The 21289-nt window shown below is 42.6% G+C and overlaps 2 protein-coding genes across 7 annotated transcripts in view; one reads left to right on the top strand and one right to left on the bottom strand.

The window, feature by feature from the left end:
- LOC117200499 (uncharacterized) overlaps nucleotides 1–3431 on the top strand; it is a 113790-nt gene extending 110359 nt beyond the window's left edge. For 2 of the 4 annotated variants that reach the window (XR_004482074.2, XM_049712065.1), the window contains one exon: nucleotides 2955–3431. Coding sequence is in view for 3 of the 4 variants with exons in the window: in XM_049712065.1 (XP_049568022.1) it covers nucleotides 2955–3159 (205 nt within the window). In the remaining variant the exon portion in view is untranslated. Of the gene's footprint in view, nucleotides 1–1782 lie in introns of all 4 variants that reach the window. The other 2 variants (XM_033423605.2, XM_049712066.1) reach the window with 1 other exon arrangement.
- WIPF1 (WAS/WASL interacting protein family member 1) overlaps nucleotides 1–21289 on the bottom strand; it is a 113093-nt gene that overhangs the window by 36336 nt on the left and 55468 nt on the right. The gene's annotated exons all lie outside the window — the stretch shown is intronic.

A 21289-nucleotide genomic window follows, 5' to 3' on the forward strand; every position in this document is an offset into this window, starting at 1 on the left:
AGAAAACGGTACCAGCTGAAAGAATGAAAAACAGAGGCACATTTTGGAGAAGTACTGGGATAGCTGACGTCCAAGGTTCTTTTAACTCTCAATTCTTTGAGATACGAGTCTAGCCTTACAAGGAGTTTCATGATGCCAAGCCATGGCAGAATTCCTGGAAGTGGAGCTTCCAAGGATTAGTGACCTGGAGTCTTCTACTTTGCCTGGTGCCACTTGATGGTACAGACTTTATTCTTCTCAACTAACGTAGGGCCTGGAGTCCAAGGGACACTCAATACATGAATAAATACATGCAGGCCTGAGGCTGGACAGAGGTGGAGGCCTGCAGCTATTATCTCCTTCGCTCTCCACTAACCTTGGGAAAACACAGAGCTTGATCACCTACCAGGTAAATAAATGTCTGAGTGACTCTTTGGGGAAGTCTAACTATAGTTGGGTCTAAAAAGAGAACATGGGCAATAGGGTGATTTCTCTATGTATTTACAGAATTACTTTGAAGTTCTCTAATAAGTAATGTGCCCCAAACGCGCGCACACACACACACACACACACACACACACACACACACACACATCCTAGGACACTACAGTTCATGACTATTCTCACCCATTAGGAAAAACTCAACTAGAAGGGGGTATGTCACTTAGAAGTCTGGAGCCTGTTAGACACACAAGGGAGTAGTTGGTCTAGGGTTTGGGTCTATTTCACCTTTAATGAGAACTTGTAAGCACAGTCAACTTTGGATACATTTATGAGGTGTCCACTATGCACCATAGGACATAAATCAGATAATGTTCCTCCCTGTTTAAAACCCTCCAGTGGTTTCTCATTTCACTTTAAAAATCCAAGCTCTGCCTAGGCTCACAAGAACCCACAAGGTCTGCGTCCCCCCGCACACCCAGCTCTCTGACCTCATCTCAAGTAAACTCCCTCTTGCTAATTTCCTTCCAGGTCTTTCTGTTCCTTAAATGCACAAGCTCATTTGCATCCTGGCCCTGACACTTGTAAGCCCTCTCACCTGGTACATTCACCTCCCTGGTTCCTTTTCATTCTCCAGTTGTCAGCAAAAATGCCCCCTCTCATGTCCCATCTCTACTCCCATTTTCTTTTATACATTGCACATGTCACCACCTGACATGTTTTCATTTAATTGTTTATTTACTTGTACATCCCTCCCCACTAGAATTCAAGCTCCATAGGACCTTATTTCCTGCTGTCGCCTCAGCATCTAGAGCAGCATCTGACTCCTGGTAGGTGCTCAATAAATATTATTTGTTGAATGAAAAAGAAAATCAATCTCTCTTAAAAATTCTACCAGAACGTAACATGTTTTTAAGAGCCTAAGGCTGTTCCCCGTAAAGCAGTGACTAAGGAATGCCAAGGCTAGACTTGCACTTTCTTCTTGGGAAGGCTTAGGTTAAAGGGAAATCTGCCAGGGAAAGGACACTGGAGATGAGCAGTAAACCCTTTAGCCAACCGGGGGGCTTGGCAGTGTGTGCAGAGTCTCATGCAGTGCAAGGGGCTCATGTCACTGGGCAGTGGGGAAGAGAAAAATGGGTCAGGAAAGTTAAAAACAAATAAATAATCCAATCGGAAAGGAAGGGGAAGAAATTAAAAGATAAAGGAAATAAGGCAGGAAAAGATGGAGACAAAGGTGAGATCACATGGTGGGCGGGGGCCGGTTCCAACTGCATCACTGACAAAGCGGCCTTGGAGGCCACTCTCTGCAGTGGGTGTAGGTGTTGGATGTGAAAGTGCTTCCTGCCCTTCCTCTGTGCCCAGGTGTTCCCAGATCCACGTCAGTTTCTCCGAATAAGGAATTTTAAGGACGAATGAGACTGCAGAGATCAGAGTCCACACCATCATTTACAGAAGAGGAGACGGGGGTCCAGAGAGGTTAAGTGACCTGCCTCTGTCACACAGCAGGCAGCAGCAGAGCTGGTGCCAGAAGCCCGGTCTGTCTCCATGGTCCAGTGTCATTATGGCCTTAAGCCTCATTTTAAGTTCAGAGGAGGATTTCACTTAATTCCTCTCTATAAGCATAAGAAGAGGTGGAAGGAAGAGGGGTAGAGAGAAGGCTGTGATGTGGAGGGAAGCAGTTGAGGGTAGGTTTGTATTGCTGTTGGGGATGTTATTATAATCAAAGGCCGAAGAAAAGTGGATTGAGACCCCGAGGCGAATAAAGATAATCACAGTCCTGGACTTCAAAGAGGATTTTAAATGCGTACATCACCCTATTCAATACATAGACCAGTCCCAGCCTAATGACAGAGTAAAACAATAATCAACAGTCTCCGGACCAATCAGATGAAGAATCCTCCATGTTGATCTACAGAAACAGAAAATGAAGGACGGACAGAGATTATTATAGTACAACACGGTGGTTCTCACCAGTCTGGGTAAAGCCGTAAAGAATCACAGCCAACGACCCTCCTATGGTGACCCCAAATCACCAGAGACTGAATAAGGGCAACAGTGACATGGATAAAATATAAGAACAATTGTTTTTTATAATTCTGGTTTTTCAAGTTGTGTTTCCGTGACTACCTGTTATGGTTCAGTATTTCCCTGGTAGTAGAAACATATTTTAGAATACTGTATTCCTTCCATTCTAAAACACCACCTTCTTCAATAGCAAAATACCCCCCTTATAGCTTTTTCGGGGGAAAAGGAAACAGTACCAAATTAAATGTATGCATTTATTGTAAGAGAAATTCTACGTGCAACTTGTTAAAACATGGGAATTATGTGATTTAAAAGAGCAGAAACAAAGGAATTAACTTCATCCCCATAAACTTATCAGTACAGCTACATAGAGGGCTGATCATTTAAAAATAATCTCAGAAACAGAGAAATTAAAAACAAATTTTGTCCTATTCTATGTCCTGCTAATATAAGTTGGTATAATTTTACTTGGGGAAATATTTGCAATACATTTCCTTATGTTTTGGCAGCTCAGCCTCCACTGACCCTACTTACAATGATGTCCTTCAGTTTTCGTTTGGAGACGCATCCATCCATCCCTCCCTCCCTCCCTCCCTCCTTCCCAGACCCTGTGGGTCCAGAGGAATTCACTCCCATTCCAGATACACGAAGAGCTGGCTCATAGGATCCTTGCATTCATGTGGCCCCAGAGACTTTTTTGGCGATGGCCTGTGACCTCATCAGAACCAAGGGAATTTGTGGCCAGAGGAGAGGACTCTTCCTGAGGGATGAGATTGGAGTTGGATCTGTGAAGATGGAGGGGCTGGAATTGGCTCACTCATCCTCTCACCCACATGGGGTTTGAAAATGAGACCAACAAAGTGGGGGAGCTGGGGATGGAGAACACCCAGCTGTTGACGTTGTTGGCTGAATCCATCTATACCTGAAGCTAGCTCTATTTTGGACTTTTAACTTACACTAGCAAATAAATTCTCTATTTTGTTTAAGCTAGTGTGATCAGGTTTTCTATCACTGGCAATACAAACACTCTTACGTGATACAGAAATCAGTACTAGAAGTGAATGTTGAATGTGACTAACCCTAAAATGTGCAACTGGCTGATTTAAGGTTGGATGACCGCTAGTGCAGGCTTCCTGCACTAGGAGGTTGACCATCCCGGCTATGTGATGGCAACACTGCTGGTTATGGTGCCACCTACTGAATCCTGGGTCTAAGACCACGAGCCTCCTGAAGGTGTACCGTTAAAGGATTTGGAGATGAAATTTAGAAGGTTGGAGTGTGTCGGCTACTTGCAGCCTTCAGTGAGAGCCACAGGAAAGAGATAAACATAGGATGAAACTGATTGGAAGCCCAGAGGCAGGGAAAAAGGGTTTTGTTAATAGAGGCCTTTTTTTTCCCCTGTGAGGTGCAACCAAGATGGTTGAAGAGTCAAAAAATCTCGAGCTTTGTGGGTTTAAAAACCCAAATTCTCAACACTATGCTAACATTAGAGAGAGCAAGGCCAGACGGTAAGAACAATATCAGGAAAGAGGTTTGAAACCTAGGAGAAGCCCGATTCCCCATCGTCTCTCCAAAGAGACTGTGGTCTCTCATCTGAGCAGAAGGCCCGTGACATTCATTGTGATACACTGGTTTCCATCTCAGGAGCGAGGAGTAAATTATTAGTGGCTTCACCACCTCAGGCCACTGTTTCAAACTGTACCTAATCAGAGGCCACAAAATTTGGGAGCGGAGGATGGTTCATTTGCTGGAAGACAGAAATGCCCAGGCTTGGCTTCACATTCAAAGAGTACGACTCAACGCAATCCTGAGTTTTGTTGACTAGTCCATGGAGTTCAGGCGTTAGAGAATCCTACCACGTTTCTAAGTACTAGAGGATAAAGCCCCAGAACGGTCGAAAACAGTTTATGATTGCTCAGATCCTAAGTCAATCCCTAGATCCCCGAAGCCAGGAGAACAGGGTGTAGGCCGAGGAACAGGGGCAGCCCTGCTCTTAGAGACGGCTCTGAAGGCAACAGATAAGGAAGGCCCACCCAGAGAGCAGGAGGTTAAGCCACTGGATGACCAAAGTCCTCATTCCGTTGCCACACAGCTGGAATCTGTTCAGTGGGTTATAAAATATGCTAGAGACAGGAGAGCAATGTCTCCGCTCCTTTCCCAAATGGAAGTTTAATTGTGAAATTCTTCTACTGCTCTCCCTCCACCATTGTATACTGGGTGTTAAATTTAATTTAGCAGTGGACCGTGAGATACTACCTTCAGCACTGACGGACAAGACTGGAAAGTATGCACTCGGCGCTGGACTTGGACCTGGATTGGCCACCTATTTTGGGGAGGAGGGTGAGTGTGATTTATTATGTGGGAGCATTTTTGAAACTGTATGTGTGGGAAGATGTGTGTTGCATAGGTAAATAGAGTATACACTGGTTGCTTTGGGGCTCTCCAGCATCCATTCTTCTGAATTACAGTAGAGCCTCAGATCTGGGGAGAGAGACATCCACTGATCTCTACTCCTGCTCTTCTGGCTTCAGTTGGGCTAACTCTACCTGGGCTCCAGAAATGGAAAGTGACCAGCCCTGGCCACTTAGAGCCTGCGGTTCCCTGGCTGCAGTGATTGGTTCAGAGATGAGCATGTGACTACTTCGTACCAAGGAGATGCAATGAGACTTTTTCTAAGATGTGTGGGGCTGGGACTGGTGGTATGACAGCCACACTGTACACACATGGGGACTGAGAATGAAGCCCGTGCAGTGAACAAGCTGTGAGAGGAGCCTGAGACTAACGGATAAATTAGGAGTTTGGGATTAACAGATACACACTACTATATCCCACTCCTGGGCATATATCTGGAGAAAACTCTAATTCAAAAAGATACATGCATCCTGATGTTCACAGCAGCACTATTTACAATAGTCAAGACGTGGAAGCAACCTAAGTGTCCAGTGACAGAGGAATGGATAAAGAAGATGTGGTATGTATACACAATGGAATACTACTCAGCCATAAAAAAGAATGAAATGATGCCACTTGTAGCAACTTGGATGGACCTAGAGATTATCATACTAAGTGAATTAAGTCAGAGAAAGACAAATATCATATCACTTATGTGTGGAATCTTTTAAAAATGACACAAATGAACTTATTTACAAAACAGAAACAGACTCATAGACATAGAAAACAAACTTATGGTTACCCAAGGGGGAAGAGGGTTGGGGAGGGATAATCAGGAGTTTGGGATCAGCAGATACAAACTATTATATATAAAATAAACAACAAGGTCCTATCTTATAGTACAGGGAACTATATTCAATATCCTGTAATAACCAAAATGGAAAAGAATATGAAAAAGAATATGTACATAGATATATAAAACTGAATCAGGGCTTCCCTGGTGGCGCAGCGGTTAAGAGTCCGCCTGCCGATGCAGGGGACACGGGTTCGTGCCCCGGTCCGGGAAGATCCCATGTGCCGCGGAGCGGCTGGGCCCGTGAGCCACGGCCACTGAGCCTGCGCGTCCGGAGCCTGTGCTCCGCAACGGGAGGGGCCACAACAGTGAGAGGCCCACGTACCACAAAAAAAAGATTATTGCTAATTTTTAAGCATGATAATGTTATTGAGGTTATGTTGTTTTTTACAAAGAGTCCTTAAATTTTTCGAGATACATACTGAAATATTTGTGGATGGAAAGGTATGATGTCTAGGTTTGCCCTGAAGTGAAAAAGGGGGAAAATAGCTAAAGGTTTAAAGAAAACAAAATTGGCCAGAGATAATCATTCTTGAAGCTGCGTGAGGCCCACGTGGCAGTTTGTTATAATGTTCTGACTACTTTTCATATACATTTGAAATGTTTCTGTAATAAAAAGTTTAAACAGTAAAATAAAAATGACTCGAGGCTCACTCCCTTCTTCATCCACTAGAGGCTGTTAAAGGGGTTTGCTCACTCTGTTATAATCATGCTCAGACCTGGGAGTTACAGAAGTTACCTTTTTCTCCTCATAACGATCTCTTTGGTTGATAGATGAAATGGGACAGAGACTGAGGGCTCCCTTATACTGATTCAGAACCCAAGTAGCTCTTCCTAGAAAAGCATTCAACTCAAAATTGGAGACCCTCTTAATGGCAACAAGAAAGCAAAAATCTAAATTCCAACCAACCAACCAAAGAACAAAAGAAAGTAACGCTCCTCCTAGATCAGCACTGTCTAGTAGAAATAATTTGAGCTATATGTGCAGTTCTATATTTTCTACTAGCTACATTAAAAAGAAAAAAAGTGAAATACTAATAACATTTTATTTAACACCCTATTTCAAAAATATCATTACAACATGTACTCACAATAAAAAACCTATTAATTAGGCATTTTGCACTCTTTTTTCCTATTAAGTCTTCAAAAACAGTGTGTATTTTACTATGGGTGACATTTCAAATGCCCAAGAACCGCTACCACACTGGACAACACTTCTCTAGATGGTGAGGGCCTGGTGGGAAGGAGCCCCGTCTTATCCTAAATGATTTGATTAAAATGCATACATTTCCCAGGTGGTCACCGACATTCAATACAACTGGCCCCCCAGGGGAAAAAACCACGTGAGATATAGAAAAATGTTTCTTACAACTCAAGGGGCCAATGGGTGGAAAGCCCTGTTTTTACATCCTGCCATGTATCTGTTTGCGCACACACCCAGGGAGAAGCTGCTGGAATATGGATAGCTGTGTGTTCCTTCTGGCTGCTAATCTGGTTGCTAATCATTAGGTATGAAGCCCAGGATGGGGTCTCTATAATGATTTCTGGGGTGGGGACAACAGCTATATTGTTCCCTGTTCAGTCTTCTCTCCAGCCATATGGCTGGTTACTCAGTGTCTCCTGCTGGAGAATAGAACCATGTGGACAAGAAAGCCCCTCCCTGGGCTTCTCAGGAAAAAAGGCTCTATCCAGCTCTGCACCTTTGGGCCTGATGGCACTCATCTGAAGCCTGAAGGAAGGGCTCACTGACCCGAGACTCCCCCTGGTGCCCCCTGACTCCAAAGAAGCAGCACCAGGCTAGTGCAGCTGCTATGTGGAGAAGCAGACCCAGATCCTCTGCACGGGGACAGGAAATGGGGGTGTTTGTGGGTGTCACAACAGGGAGGGCCCATCTGGGATTCAGACCAAGGATGCTAGACAACCTGCAATGTATCAGACTGTCCCACTCAATAAAGAATTGACCCGCATGACCTACAGAGGTCCTGTTGGACACTGCTGTAGGTGAAAAAACTGCTTAGTTATCTGAGCCGAGAACTTAACTCCATTTTACATACAATTCAAAGTAATTATTGCACTGCTGTATTAGTCCCTGAATTTTCCAGTAATGCAACTGTCATAGAAATGAAATACTATGTTTTGCTCAGCTCTTTACCCAGGGTTGCTCACCTCTGCTGGAAAATGTGTCCCAAGGTATCGCCACTTGCGGTACCTAAGTCTCTCTTACCCAAATTAGCCTGCAGTTGCAGCTGTCCCACTCACAGTGATTATCAGTGTAGCTGCAAACCCGTTTGCTAATCAGCTGTACCCGATCACTTCCAAATTGAAGTTATTTTATAATAAATTACATTCCTTTCCTTTCTCTTTTTAATTACAGATAAAGATTACATGGATCTGGGGGGACATGATGTGTGAGGTCAGATTATTTCCCCGGTGAAGGTTCACTGAAGCTTGTGAAGGGGGCATTAGCAAATACTGTTATTCAAAGTGAGCCCGGGCTCAGACAGGGCTGCAAGCCACCGCTTCCGTGCATACCCCTGACTGAGCTCCTTTAAAGTCAGGCACGGTAGTTTGAGGGCTCTGCTTGTCCAGCCTGGGAAATAAAGAGAGGAACCCACGGGGACCGTCACAGCTGCTCACCTATAATCCTGGGAGGGAATCTCACACTTTGTTTCCCAACGGTCACAGCTGCATGCGGTGCTTCTTGCCCCTGTTTCTCAGCAGGCCCTGCTTCTCTCAGTGGCTTGGCTCAAACAATTTGTTCTACTCGAATGACCCCAGATTCCACCTGATTTTGCCACTTCAAGAACTTTCCGCCTCCCATTTGGCTGCTCTGGAATCTCCAAATGACTGACTGGGAAAACAGACTGTTGGAAAAACACCTCCAGGTTGTCTCTAAAGGGATGGCCGCCCTATCAGACGACGGAAATGCCTCCCGCTGGACCAAATGCACGTATGTGTTCCCTCAACTCCAAATATAGGCCCAGGGGCAAGAGATCAGAAGAGGTGCGACCACAAGGTGATCTGCTCTACCATTTTGTGTGTGTGTTTTGCTTTATTGGGTTTTTTTGTTTTTGCTCAGTGCTGACTAAATGACTCTTCCCCTGCTGCATGGAAGCTGCTTAATTCAGTCCTGGATCATTTCATCCTGTTTGAGAACCATTCCAACAGAATGGACAGAATGATGGCTTACGTAAAAAGCAACTCCAGGACTATGTTTAAATATTGACTAGTTTGAGAAGAGCAAACCACAAAGACTTGAGGTGTAAAAACCACATGTGGTTTATGTTTTATAGGACACCCTCAGGAAGGTAAATGGACATAGTTAAAAAAAATCAAACTGGTTTCTCCCTCACCCTTACCTACAACCATTAAGAAATAAAAAACAAAATAAGACTAAACAGCAATTAAACAGAACCCAATCTGGGTGTTACTCTTGGCCTCGGGGTGGCAGCTCTGTCGAACAAGGCAAATATGTAGCTGTCTGGGTTCCACGGCTAAGGTCAAGCATAATGGCCGCCGGGGCCACAGCTCCTCCCGGCCCGGCCACCGCCCCTCTCGGTCATCACAGCTGCTTCCTTCCAGAGTCGCTTCTCCAACTCCAGCTCCTCTGGCCCCATGCTCAACCTCCTGGCCAGTCTTCTCCAACCAGAAAGAAAAACGCACAAAGAAGACTACTTCCTAGGAATCAAATCTTCGATGATCTTTTACCTGCTCTCCACATGTACCTGTCTCTGACCTCACGGCTGACTAGGGAGCCGGAACGCTGCGAGGGCTCCCAGGCAGTCACTCAACACTCAGTATCCACTGTGTGCCAAGTGCTGTTTTAGGTGTCGCGGATGCCACAGGGATCAGACAGGTGAGATCACACAGTGATCTCCACCCTCACAGAGCTCACGTTCATATCTGAGTTGATGATGTGATGGAAGGAAAACAATTTACCCCCCGTTCCGTGCCGCACAGGTGTTACAGAGTACCCAGGTCACTGCCAGAGGAAGGGCTAATTCAGGCAGACTCTAGTGTAAACGTATAGTGCACCAAAGTCCTGGGGTAATCATTTCGATTTGAGAACCATTTCCGTACAAACGTAATTGAGGGCGCACTGCCAGGCCAGCCCACAAAAGTCTATTTAATTCATAACATGACTAAACTAAAACTTTAGTTCCAATTCTTCAAGGGGGAGGACTCAGAAGTGATGGATGGGAGAGGGCTTCATGATTCTCTGCTGCGCCAGCCTCAGCCTCTGCCCCATTCCCAAGCCGGCCCTACACTTTCCCTTGACCGCACTCAGGACATAAGGGGCTCCTGTCCCTAAGTACTTCTTACCCAGAAGTCATAATTCCCCTCCACAGGGTAAGATGACCTCATCAAGATGTCAGGAGGAAATCGACTTGTTGCCTTTTATCTTTAAAGACAGAGGAGTTGTTAACCCAAACGACATTGAGTTAGTGGACATTTTGTTGAGAGAAAGGAAGCCATTTGGTTGGAGGGAGATGCTGTACAGTACAGTCACACTGTCTAGGGTAAACTTTCTTAAGTTTCTCCTACTTTTTATAGTTTTCTTCCTTCACTTAAATATATATATTTTTTCTTACGAAAAAGTCATATATGAAAAGTTTAGAAAATAGGAATAATATAATTTTTAAAGTGACCCATTAGTACTCAGAGAAAACCAGTTACCATTTTGGAATTTCCTTCCAGTCTTTTTTCCTCTCTGTGTGTGCATCTGAAATGGAATCATACTGTATATATATAGTTTCATACTCTTCTTTCTCACCCTTCCCCGTGTTATTAAATATTATCCTAACACAATTTTAATAGTTGCATATTTCATTTTTATAGATGTTCCATTACCTATGTAAATACTCTTCGTTGTTAGATATTTAAACTGCATCCAATTTATTATTACAAATCCTACTATGATTAACACACTTGTATCCAAATGTTTGTGGTCCTTTCAGATTATTTCCTTAGGATAAATTTATTAGAGTACAATTTCTAGAATGGAAGATAGGAAGTTTTTCCTTTTTCCCCTTGATACATGTTGTTATACTGTTTTCTTAGTTTTCGCATTCATATTCTCACTAGCACCCATTTCATTTCTTTTCAACATTGCTTTTATCACTTTTCAAAATGTGCCAGTTTGATAGACAAAAAAATTGTATGTATGAGCCATTTTAATTTTCATTTCTTTGATTATTAATGAGGTTAACAATGTTTTATATGTATTTATTGTCTTCTCCATTATTAGTATATCTTTCTCCATTAGTTATCTGGATTTTTTTTTTAAATCACAGGGTTTTAATCTTTTCCCTTATTTCTTCCACTTTTGAATTTAAAGACCACCTAAAAGCTCCATGACTCTTCATAGACAAAATAAAATGTTCTGACCATTGGGGGACTGGGTGGATAGCAGTGACCATTTCTGTGTGTTTATAAATAAAATTTCATAAATCCAGAATCGCCCCTACTCCCAACAGATATACATTTACAAAAGAATTCCCTGAGATTGCAACTGTGGATAATTTTGTGCAGCCTCTGAGAATGTTCAACGTCTAAGAAATGTTTCCATCCCATACCGGGAGGAAGGAGCAGGACATCCGGGCACATCTGACCACGGTTCTTCCTGTCTCAAAAGCAGAAGGAGGAATACCCTGATTTATGCTACACACGTGCAGACATGTGTAAACCTCTAAAGTCTGAGTACAGAAAACAACCATTATGACCCTGAGTCACCTTATTCCATTTTTCACAAGACCAAAGTTCCCAGGAACTAAGGAGTAACTTAGGCTGACCTGATGAGTATCCAAGCTTCTGTTACGTTTGCCATTTTCCTTAGTAATTCTGCAAATATTCTGCAAAAAGTAAAATCTAACTTAGAATTTTTTTGATTGAAAACTTGGTGCTAAAAACCTTTCTGAGCCTAAGTCATTCAAAGTAACTACAGTTATCTATTTGATGATTCACCGGAGGACCTGGGCTGGAATGACATTCTCCGGTCTCCTTTCCACCTGTGTCTTCCCAAGTTAAGAGCTATTCCTTACTTGGTACAGTTTTCGCTCCTGGACTTAGAAGATGCTGGCACAACGCTAAACACTCAGCAACATCAGCTATCATTACTATTGTTAAGTGAGCTAAACTTCTCCCCAGTTAGTGCTACTTGGTAAAAGAGGGAACACAACAGATGAAGTGGCTCTTTTTGTTTATAGAGGGATAATTCAATGTAATTTAAGAATAAAGAATTTACTCTATGTCATAGTTGAGAAAACCTGGGTACTCGTAATTTCAGAGTCTCCATTTTATATTGGTTCTACAGCTTGTTTTCAAGTCTACTTAGGCCTATTTCAAAAAGATGGCATTGATCTACACAATTCTCTTTTATGAATGCCTCTGCTTTTTTGTGCAATTTCAAATATCACTAGACTTAATGAACACAAATTCAGAAAAAATGCCCCAGAAACTTCCTAAAAATACCATTTCTCCTAAAAGTTAAGGAGAAATAGGGATTCATAAATTGAGTTTATGTTCACTGCCTTGTTTTCATTTCACCTGGAGAGGCTCCCTGCCAACTGCAGGTGAGAGTTCCAGGAGGATGGGGACCCCAAATCCTCCACTTCAGAGAGCAGGCTTATCTTCAGTGCACTAAGAAAATGTCCCAAAGCCCTTGGGGACTGTCTCACCCAACTGGGAAATGGAAGAAAGAACTTCTTTTCAAGTCTGCTTTATTCTAGTGGTTGAGGAGTGCAGAAAGAACAGTAATGGTCTGTGAATGTTTTCAGAGGTGGCACATAATGAACTGAAAGAAAGCAGGCCTTGAGACAAGATCTGGGGTCTCTGAACAAGTGAGAAAACAAAATGATTCCTATCATTATGCCCAGGTTCAGCCACCACAAGATGAGGGACTCAGACGTGAAACACAGTTGTGCCCAGAGTCAAGTCAAGCTTCAGCAGAACTGAATACCACACAGAAAACGCTTTGCGGATCCAACTCTCGTTGGCAGGGAATTCACGGAAAATCAATATGAAGATCACCGGTGTGAAATTTTATTTTCCAAAGTACAGTACAGAACTTTCTAGTCATCCTGGGTTTACTCCTACCTCGTGCAAAATACTCTGTAGGGGCACATTTCTAATACTCTTCATCAGCAGTGCCTACTGAATTCTCTTCAGCCTCTAATGCACCAATGCGGAGATTAGGTTTTCTTCCCTTGCTTTCCGCCCTCTCCCTACATCTTGCAAATACAGATGACACTTTCTCAGAAACGCTGACAGATACATAAAGTTGAGGTATCTCAAAGTCTTCATAGGCATAAAGACGCATAAGGTTGAACAATGGAGAACAACAACACATATTATACCCTGGATTCATTAACAATTACTTAAAAACAGTGTAAAAGGCAGTGTACAATATATATTACTTAGGAAGTAACTGGGACCTGTTATTGCTTTGCTAGCATTTGGGCTTTTACAAAAATAAAGTCCACAGAAGGACTGGATCAACTCAGTGGGTATTTTCCTTAAGTGTAACCCCTCCCACTCCCTCCCACACACAAGCAAGTAATTACATTTAAAAAAATATAAAATCAGGGCTTCCCTGGTGGCGCAGTGGTTGAGAGTCCGCCTGCCGATGCAGGGTACACGGGTTCGTACCCCGGTCTGGGAAGATCCCACATGCCGCGGAGCGGCTAGGCCCGTGAGCCATGGCCGCTGAGCCTGCGCGTCCAGAGCCTGTGCTCCGCAACGGGAGAGGCCACAACAGTGAGAGGCCCGTGTACAGCAAAATAAATAAATAAATAAATAAATAAATATAAAATCAGAACTGGATGAAAGTCTAATCAGTTTTTTTTTTATCCATAAATCTGGGAATATAAAATCACTATAAGTTTATCATGGTAATATATTTAAAATCTCTAGTTCTATTTTCCTCAGCATAAGTATTAAAGTATTGAAAGCTTTAGAATTTACTTGTAAGATAATGTAAAATATTACTATCTTCGTAACAAAAGAAATTCATGAATTTATGGAAAAGGGAATAATATTTATAAAACATGTTAGTAAAAGCACTTGCATATGTTTGCATATCAACATTTCAAAGTATTCAAAGGTCATTTATTTTAAAATATTGAGGACCTCCTTGGTGGTCCAGTGGTTAAGACTCCAGGCTTCCACTGCAGGGGGCGTGGGTTTGATCCCTGGTCAGGGAACTAAGTAAGATCTTGCATGCCATGTGGCGTATCCAAAAAAAAAACAAAAATTAAAGTGTAATATTTAAAGTATAATTAAAGGAAAGTTAAGAATTGCTTTACTCAAACTTGCAGTTTCTAAAAATTTATCAGAACCAGAGAGCCCGGACGTATCAAAGATTAAGTAGAAACCCACATTCAAGAGAGTTCCATGGAATTCTCAGAAAGAGAGAGCAGGCAAAGGGTCATCTGAGGACATTATTTTAGCCTAAACTTTGAATACCATTCAAACAGGGGAGCCAATGCCTGATATTAACAAAATGCAGTTTTCTACGGGTAAGGTCAGATGACAGCCCACCCTGTCTGCCAATATTAGTGGATGAGGAATCATTTCATGAAGTCATACACAAAAATGAAATAGACTGTAAAGGTTTGCTGCCATCCCTCAATCATCGCTTTGCTTGGCTAGGCTGACTGCCGGCAGGAATATCTCCCTCTGCAAAACTGTTTCGAAGTAATGACTTGGAGGAAGTGGTGTGCTGATACCATGAAAAAAAAATCCCTCAAACACAAAGATAGTTCAAAAAGCATCTGTATATGGCTCAGAGGAAACAAACAGCTCAGCTAATTTTCAACTCAAAATAAACCCAAGAGACCAGTTTACCTTGGCTATAACCACACACACACACACACACACACACACACACACACGCAGGAAAACTGAGGGTCAGCAATTATCCAGTGATTTTGTTCTATGCCAAAGGGGATGAAAGGGGAAGATTATCCATCCTGGGGCCAGGATGGAATAAGAGACGATACCCCACCCCACGTGGCTTCCCACACAGATTCACATGTATGTAAGGGGACTTCACACCATTCTCTCCATTAGACCAGTGGGCCCTAGAATCTGACGTCCCTCCCTGAAGCCAGTAGTAGATCAGAAGCCATTCTGAGACTCTAACATATGGTCTCTCCATCACTGAAGCCTTTCCATGGGTTTTCCTTCCACAATGCTGTCCTTACAGAGCTAAGAAAGGAGCAGGGCACCTAAAACTTTTTTTTTTTTTTTGGTCAACATTAGGCTGAAATACATCTACAATCTTTTAAAATGAACAATATTGAATTTTCAACTTTTGAGCATTTAAAAATATTCTTCAAATTAAGCCAACACATCAACAACAAAGATCACATTTATATTTGGTTTTGAAAACCATTTGGAATTTTCTGTAAAAGCAGCTACTTTTCTGACAGAATAGATGGAGATTGCTACCAAAATCTTAAAAAGATCCTTATTTTCAAATAACTTTCATTTGAGAAGATCATTAGCTATGTCAGCAAAAGTCTTTACATTGTTTTTTCAATCCTGGTTTTGTGTCACTACTTTGACGTCTTTCTTGCTGATAGGGTGAAGGAAGTTCCAAAAGCCCTTCAGTTCTGATCAGTTGAGGAAATTCATCTCACAGCTGAAGGCTTATTTATTTGATTTGATTTTCATTTTTGTGAGAGGAAGACAGGAAAAAGTGATTGAATTTTAATATCAGAAACGTGCCATTGACCGTCAACTGGGTAGTAAGATTTTTAGTTTAAAACTTTTAGTACCCAGGTCACATGTGGGGACAATGAAAGTATTTTAAAGGATGCTTTCCCTTCCCCTTCACAATATTCAGGCTGGGCGCAGGAAGCAGAGATTTTGTCTCAGCTCAGGAGCCCACCCACAAGAGCAGCTCCATGCTACAGTTTTCGACATTTGTCTTTCTAGGTGGAACACCCGTCAGCAATCCTCTGAAGCTCATAAAACCCAACATAACCTTTTGGGCTTCTCTGGTAAAAACACATTGAGTCATAAAGGACAGAATGCTTTCTGTTCAATGTTTCCTGTGCTATTCTCTGGCCAGAAGAAATACCAAATCATAGGCATCTGGAAAAGAGAGATGGCCCAGAAAAAACAATGGTCTTACACAGCCTGTGAGCGGTGACCCCCTAAAGGCTCGTCTCCTGCTGTCTGCTGCCTGTGGAGCTACAAGCATTGGAGCAAAGAGCCATTTCTATCAGACTTGACTCAAGTGATAGGGGGACTTAAAGGGCAGTGGTCGACTTCTAGGGAGTGAAATGTTGTCTGATCACCGTGAGGATACAGGGAGTGGTGAAAAGATGCGGGTCCATGGCAGTGACAGTGAGAGAAGGAAGTGTGCGCCATGAGATTGCACACCGTGTGATGTTAGTATCTTCCCTATGAGCTTTCCCAAAGGCATCATTCAGCTTTAGAAAACAATTAAAAGGCCCATCAACATCTCTGTGTGTAGTTTACACATCATACGATGCTTTCTTGGCTGGTCCGTGGGCATAGAAAGAATTGAGTAAGATCCCAGAAAGTAGACGAGCTACAAAGTGAACTGATGAAGAGGAGGAAAGGGCATGACTTAGGAGGGCAAGGATTCAAAAAAGGTCTCTGAGGTTTCATTTCCACAGTTCTTAGTCACATAAATTTCCTTTCTGGATCTTACCAGTGACTAATGGGCCTTAGAAAATGAATGGGGTACTAGGTGGAAAATGCCAGAGGTCAATGGCTCTCTTCAACAGTGTTAAGTTTTTTTTTTAACCCTTTCTTTATTCTAAAGTCTTCTTTTCAGAGTAATTTAAAATTCCATAATTACAAGTGCTTCCTTTGTGCCTATGTTCCCCTTCTGAGACCAACTGCAGCTAGACCCACCCTAGCCATGGCCAGCTGGACGAGAGCAGGTCCCTGGCGGGGAGGGGCCAGTCTTCAGGCTGGATAGCACACTGAGCCGGCCGGGCATGAAAAACTCTACTCACATAGCGCAGTCAGGTTCCTCCCAGTCTCAGAAGGATGAACTGGGAATCATGGAGAGGGAGGGGCAGTCAGCTGATGGCACCAGACAAGAGACAGAAAGGAACAGCTGAGCCAGTTAAGCAGTGGACATGAAGATAGAGGAGATGATCCATCTCCTGGCACATCATGGCTTTTCAGGTCCCTAAACGGCATCCTCGTCTTCAACGATTTTAACAGTATCAACAGTAACAAGAACAACAATACTAGCTAACATTCATCGCACGCTCACTTTCTGTTAAGGAGCATTATAGGCCCTTTTACAAATATTAATCCAATCATTTTCACAATAATTTTATGACGTAGATGATGATGATGATGTTGGCACTGAAGCACAGAGAATTAAGTAACTTGACCAAGGCTACACAGCTTTTAAGTGGTAGAGACACAACCTGAACTCAAATGGCCTGGCCCCAGAGTCCATGCTTCTAATCAACACGTGTCTCCCTGTGGGGCTAGTCCTGGGTGCCCTGTTTCCTTATTGACCTTCCTGCAATGAAGTGCCTCTGTTAGGGAGGCCTGACAGAGTATCTATTTCTTGCTCCCCTATTGTCTCAAGATTAGCATTTTTCTTGGTGCCACTCATGAATCTCAGTAACTTAAGTATATATTTATTAATTCAAGAACCATTTAAGGCTTACTACCTGCCAGGAACTGCTATGAGCTCTGGAAGCTGTTCCAGCTTCGGGAACCTTATCTTTGGTAGAAAGAGAGTTGGTCTGCAAACCCCACCCCCTAGAATGCGCTTCCAGCGTCTACTCTGTAAGGTCACACTTCCATATGTAACACGCCTATATCACTTATGCGTGATATGTATACTATGATATCCTATCTTTGTACACATTGTGTCTTATTTTTGCACAATACTATATTGTATCCTGAGCTCATTGATAAAATAATGTCTAAAAAAAGCACATTTAAAAAATCACCAATCCTTGGGCTTCCCTGTTGGCGCAGTGGTTGAGAGTCCGCCTGCCGATGCAGGGGACACGTGTTCGTGCCCCGGTCCGGGAGGATCCCACATGCCATGGAGCGGCTAGGCCCGTGAGCCATGGCTGCTGAGCCTGCATGTCTGGAGCCTGTGCTCTGCAACGGGAGAGGCCACAACAGTGAGAGGCCCACATACCACAAAAAATAAAAAAATAAAAAAATCACCAATCCTTAAAAAACTAAAAATAGAGTTACCATATAATCTTGCAATCCCACTCCTGGGCATATATCTGGGGAAAACTCTAATTTGTAAAGATACATGCACCCCAATGTTCACAGCAGCACTATTTACAATAGCCAAGACCTGGAAGCAACCTAAGTGTCCACTGACAGATGAATGGAAAGAAGATGTGGTACATATATACAATGGAATATTACTCAGCCATAAAAAAGAATGAAATAATGCCATTTGCAGCAACATGGATGGACCCAGAGCTTATCATACCATATTAAGTAAAGTCAGACAGAGAAAGACAAATATCATATGATATCACTTATATGTGGAATCTAAAAAAATGATGCAAATGAACTTATTTACAAAACAGAAATAGACTCACAGAAGCAGAAAACAAACTTATGGTTACCAAAGGGGATGGGGGAGCGGGGGTGGGGGAGAGATAAATTAGGAGTTTGGGATTAACATATACAAACTACTATATATAAAATAGATAACCAACAAGGACCTACTGTATAGCACAGGGAAAATATCTTGTAATAACCTATAATGGAAAAGAATCTGAAAAAGAATATATACACACATATGTATAACTGAATCACTTTGCTGTACACTTGAAACTAACATAATATTGTAAATCAACTATACTTCAACAAAAAAAATGAAAAATAAATCACCAGAACAAAAACAGACATGTTGAAGATGGCTTCCCTCCTAGGATTTCAAACGTCCTTCCTAAGTTTAAGAGGTCTTCCCTTCCTAGGATTCCGGGTCAGAGAGAGGCTGTGGGGAGGGCAACAGTTATGCTCATGCTGGCTGGGACTCGCTCAGAAAGAATATGTGCCTGTAGGTGGGGCTGCCACGTTCCCCCCAGACACTGCAGAGCAGCATCTCAGGAGTACGAACCACGGCCTTTTCTCCGTCCTACCGAAGCTCAGGGTAGGCCACTTGTTCATGGTACGGGCCCCATCGCCGCTAAACGATGTTCATATATGTCTGTAGCACTTGCAAGGTGGGTGCTCCCAGACGCCGGGTGTCACACTGTCTCATCTGTCGAACCCTACAGCAACCACCACCCTGCTCTGCATCGACAGGCCTTTAATACATTTTAAGTAATTGTCTTCCCCAAATTCCAAAGTCTACCGTGCAAACTGGTGAACATAAATAAGTTTAAAGAAGATCAATTACCTATAATCCTACTGGGTAGAAATATACATTTGTTAACTTTTCGGATTATTTCCTTCTGGTCTTTATACATACATGAAATGTCTTAAAATTAGGATTGTGATATATGTAAGTTTGGAAACCAATTTTTGATTTTTAATGACTGCATGATATCCTACATCAAAATTTATTTAACATTCTTCTATTGCTGGTCATCTAGTTATCTCTTACTTTCCTTTTATAAGTGTGCCAATATCAATATCATTATATACAGATTCTTGTGCTCAGCTAGGATTATGCAATAGAATAAATTATAGAAACAGAAGTATTGGATCAAACAGTTTGAATAATTTAAACTCTCTTGATACACAGTGCATACACACATTGGGAAGGCTCCCATTTCCTCTGGCATCATAAAGGAATGCCCCATTCACCGTACCCTTGCCAACGCTGAATATTAGTTTTAGAAAAGCTGTATCTTAATTTGGTTTCTTCAATGGGTCAGAACAGAGTATATATTGAAACTCTATGCTCCAAAGTAAATTTCAGAAGAGCCACTTACGAACAAGAGTAAAATAAGCCTATGATCATCCGTCCCCAACTTCACGCCCCTGGAGCCTTAAAATGCGGTCGAATTTTATAAATGGAAATTACTTTAGGGATCAGTGAATAAACTGTTTTGGTTTATAAATAAGGTAACCAAAGTTCTGAGAGGTAAGGGACCTGGGCAATGTATTCGAGTTAGAACTAGCATCTAGTTGTCTTGCCCCATGAGTCATTTCTTTAGAACAGGTTGACAACCTAACAGAAGCAACAGAGTGAAAGTATAAAGGAAAAAAACAGCATACAATATTTGAAAAGGAAACCATTACTGATCTAAATTCTATTTTATCTTTGACATCAAGTCAGAATAACTTGTTTTATGGACAAAAGCAAAAGCTCACATCTAAGTACTACTCTGTTCTTAAGATCCTTGTTTAAATCTATAATAAGATTTTTTTCCCCCGCAAGCATTAAAATATTCAGCATTGATCTATTACCTTCTCATCTGACCAACATTCACTAAAAAGATACTGTGGCCAGGGGCTGGGCTAGGTGTTGGGGTAGCAGGGGGGGAAGTGTCCCAAGGTAAGAAACGAGGGATTCATTCTTGGGGGGGGTGGGCAGGAAGACGTGAGCAAACAATCATAGTCCACGTGACTGGGTGGTGACAGGAGTGCACGGGTGCTGTGGTGGTGGCAGAGCGATGGATGTGGAAGGCTTCACACAGGAGCTGGCCAGGAGCTGGGCTTGTACTTGAAAGCAGTCTACTGAGCAGAGGAGGAGAGGAGCCTCCCAGGCAGTGAGAGAGTAAGGCTGCTGGTCAGATGCGGCCGAAACATGGCGGCCTGGGGAGATGAGGCTGGAAAGGCATTCCAGGCATGCTGCATCCTGTTCAATATACATGAATCACTAAATCTAGCCCACGTGAAGGGGAGGGATTTAAATAACGGTGTGAATTCCAGGAGGTGGGGATCCTTGGGGGCTATCTTAGAAGCTGCCTACCAGGTAATGATGTAAAATATCAATGACCTCTATTGGTGATGATGTCACAAGTGCCGCTAAAGCTACTGCAGTTTGTTGGCTACATTCATACTTGTAGGACATGCAGATTTTCAGTTAGAGGTTCGTGAAAATAAAGGTGTATTATGTTCACAGACTTCAGCTTAAACCCCCTTGTGTTAAAGAACTCAGCATACCTCGCACCACCTGAAAATCAGTCTGATGCTTTGTGGATGGGCACAACGACTCCTCACATACCCCTGGAACCACCCTGTGTGGGCACTTACCATGTTTGTGAAAGAATCCTTTTTTTTTTTTTTTCCTTAACCTTGTGGTGCTGCTAGTCCAGCTCAGAAATAAATCGACTTTGAAAACTTTGAAAACTGTTCCCACAGCTGCAAAAAGCAAGTGTTGGGCACTAATAAATCAGGATTAGTGGGGCTCGGCTTACAGTGAGACTTTCACCTCCTCTGGGCAGGAGGAGAAACTGATCTACTGGGACAAACAAGTCATGTTTCAAAGGGATAACCATTTTTCTAATGACAGGATCGGAGTAGAAGGCAAATAGAGGAGAGATGTTGTATTCCTAAAAAATCCGATCTTCTTAAACGTGGGGCCCTCTGAAAACATGAATCAAAATTATATTTCTAAGGGCCCTGCCTGACCTCTGCTTATGACCTTTCCAGGCACAGCCACTGCAG

Source organism: Orcinus orca, chromosome 7 (assembly GCF_937001465.1).
Source record: "Orcinus orca chromosome 7, mOrcOrc1.1, whole genome shotgun sequence".
Classification (NCBI taxonomy): domain Eukaryota; kingdom Metazoa; phylum Chordata; class Mammalia; order Artiodactyla; family Delphinidae; genus Orcinus; species Orcinus orca.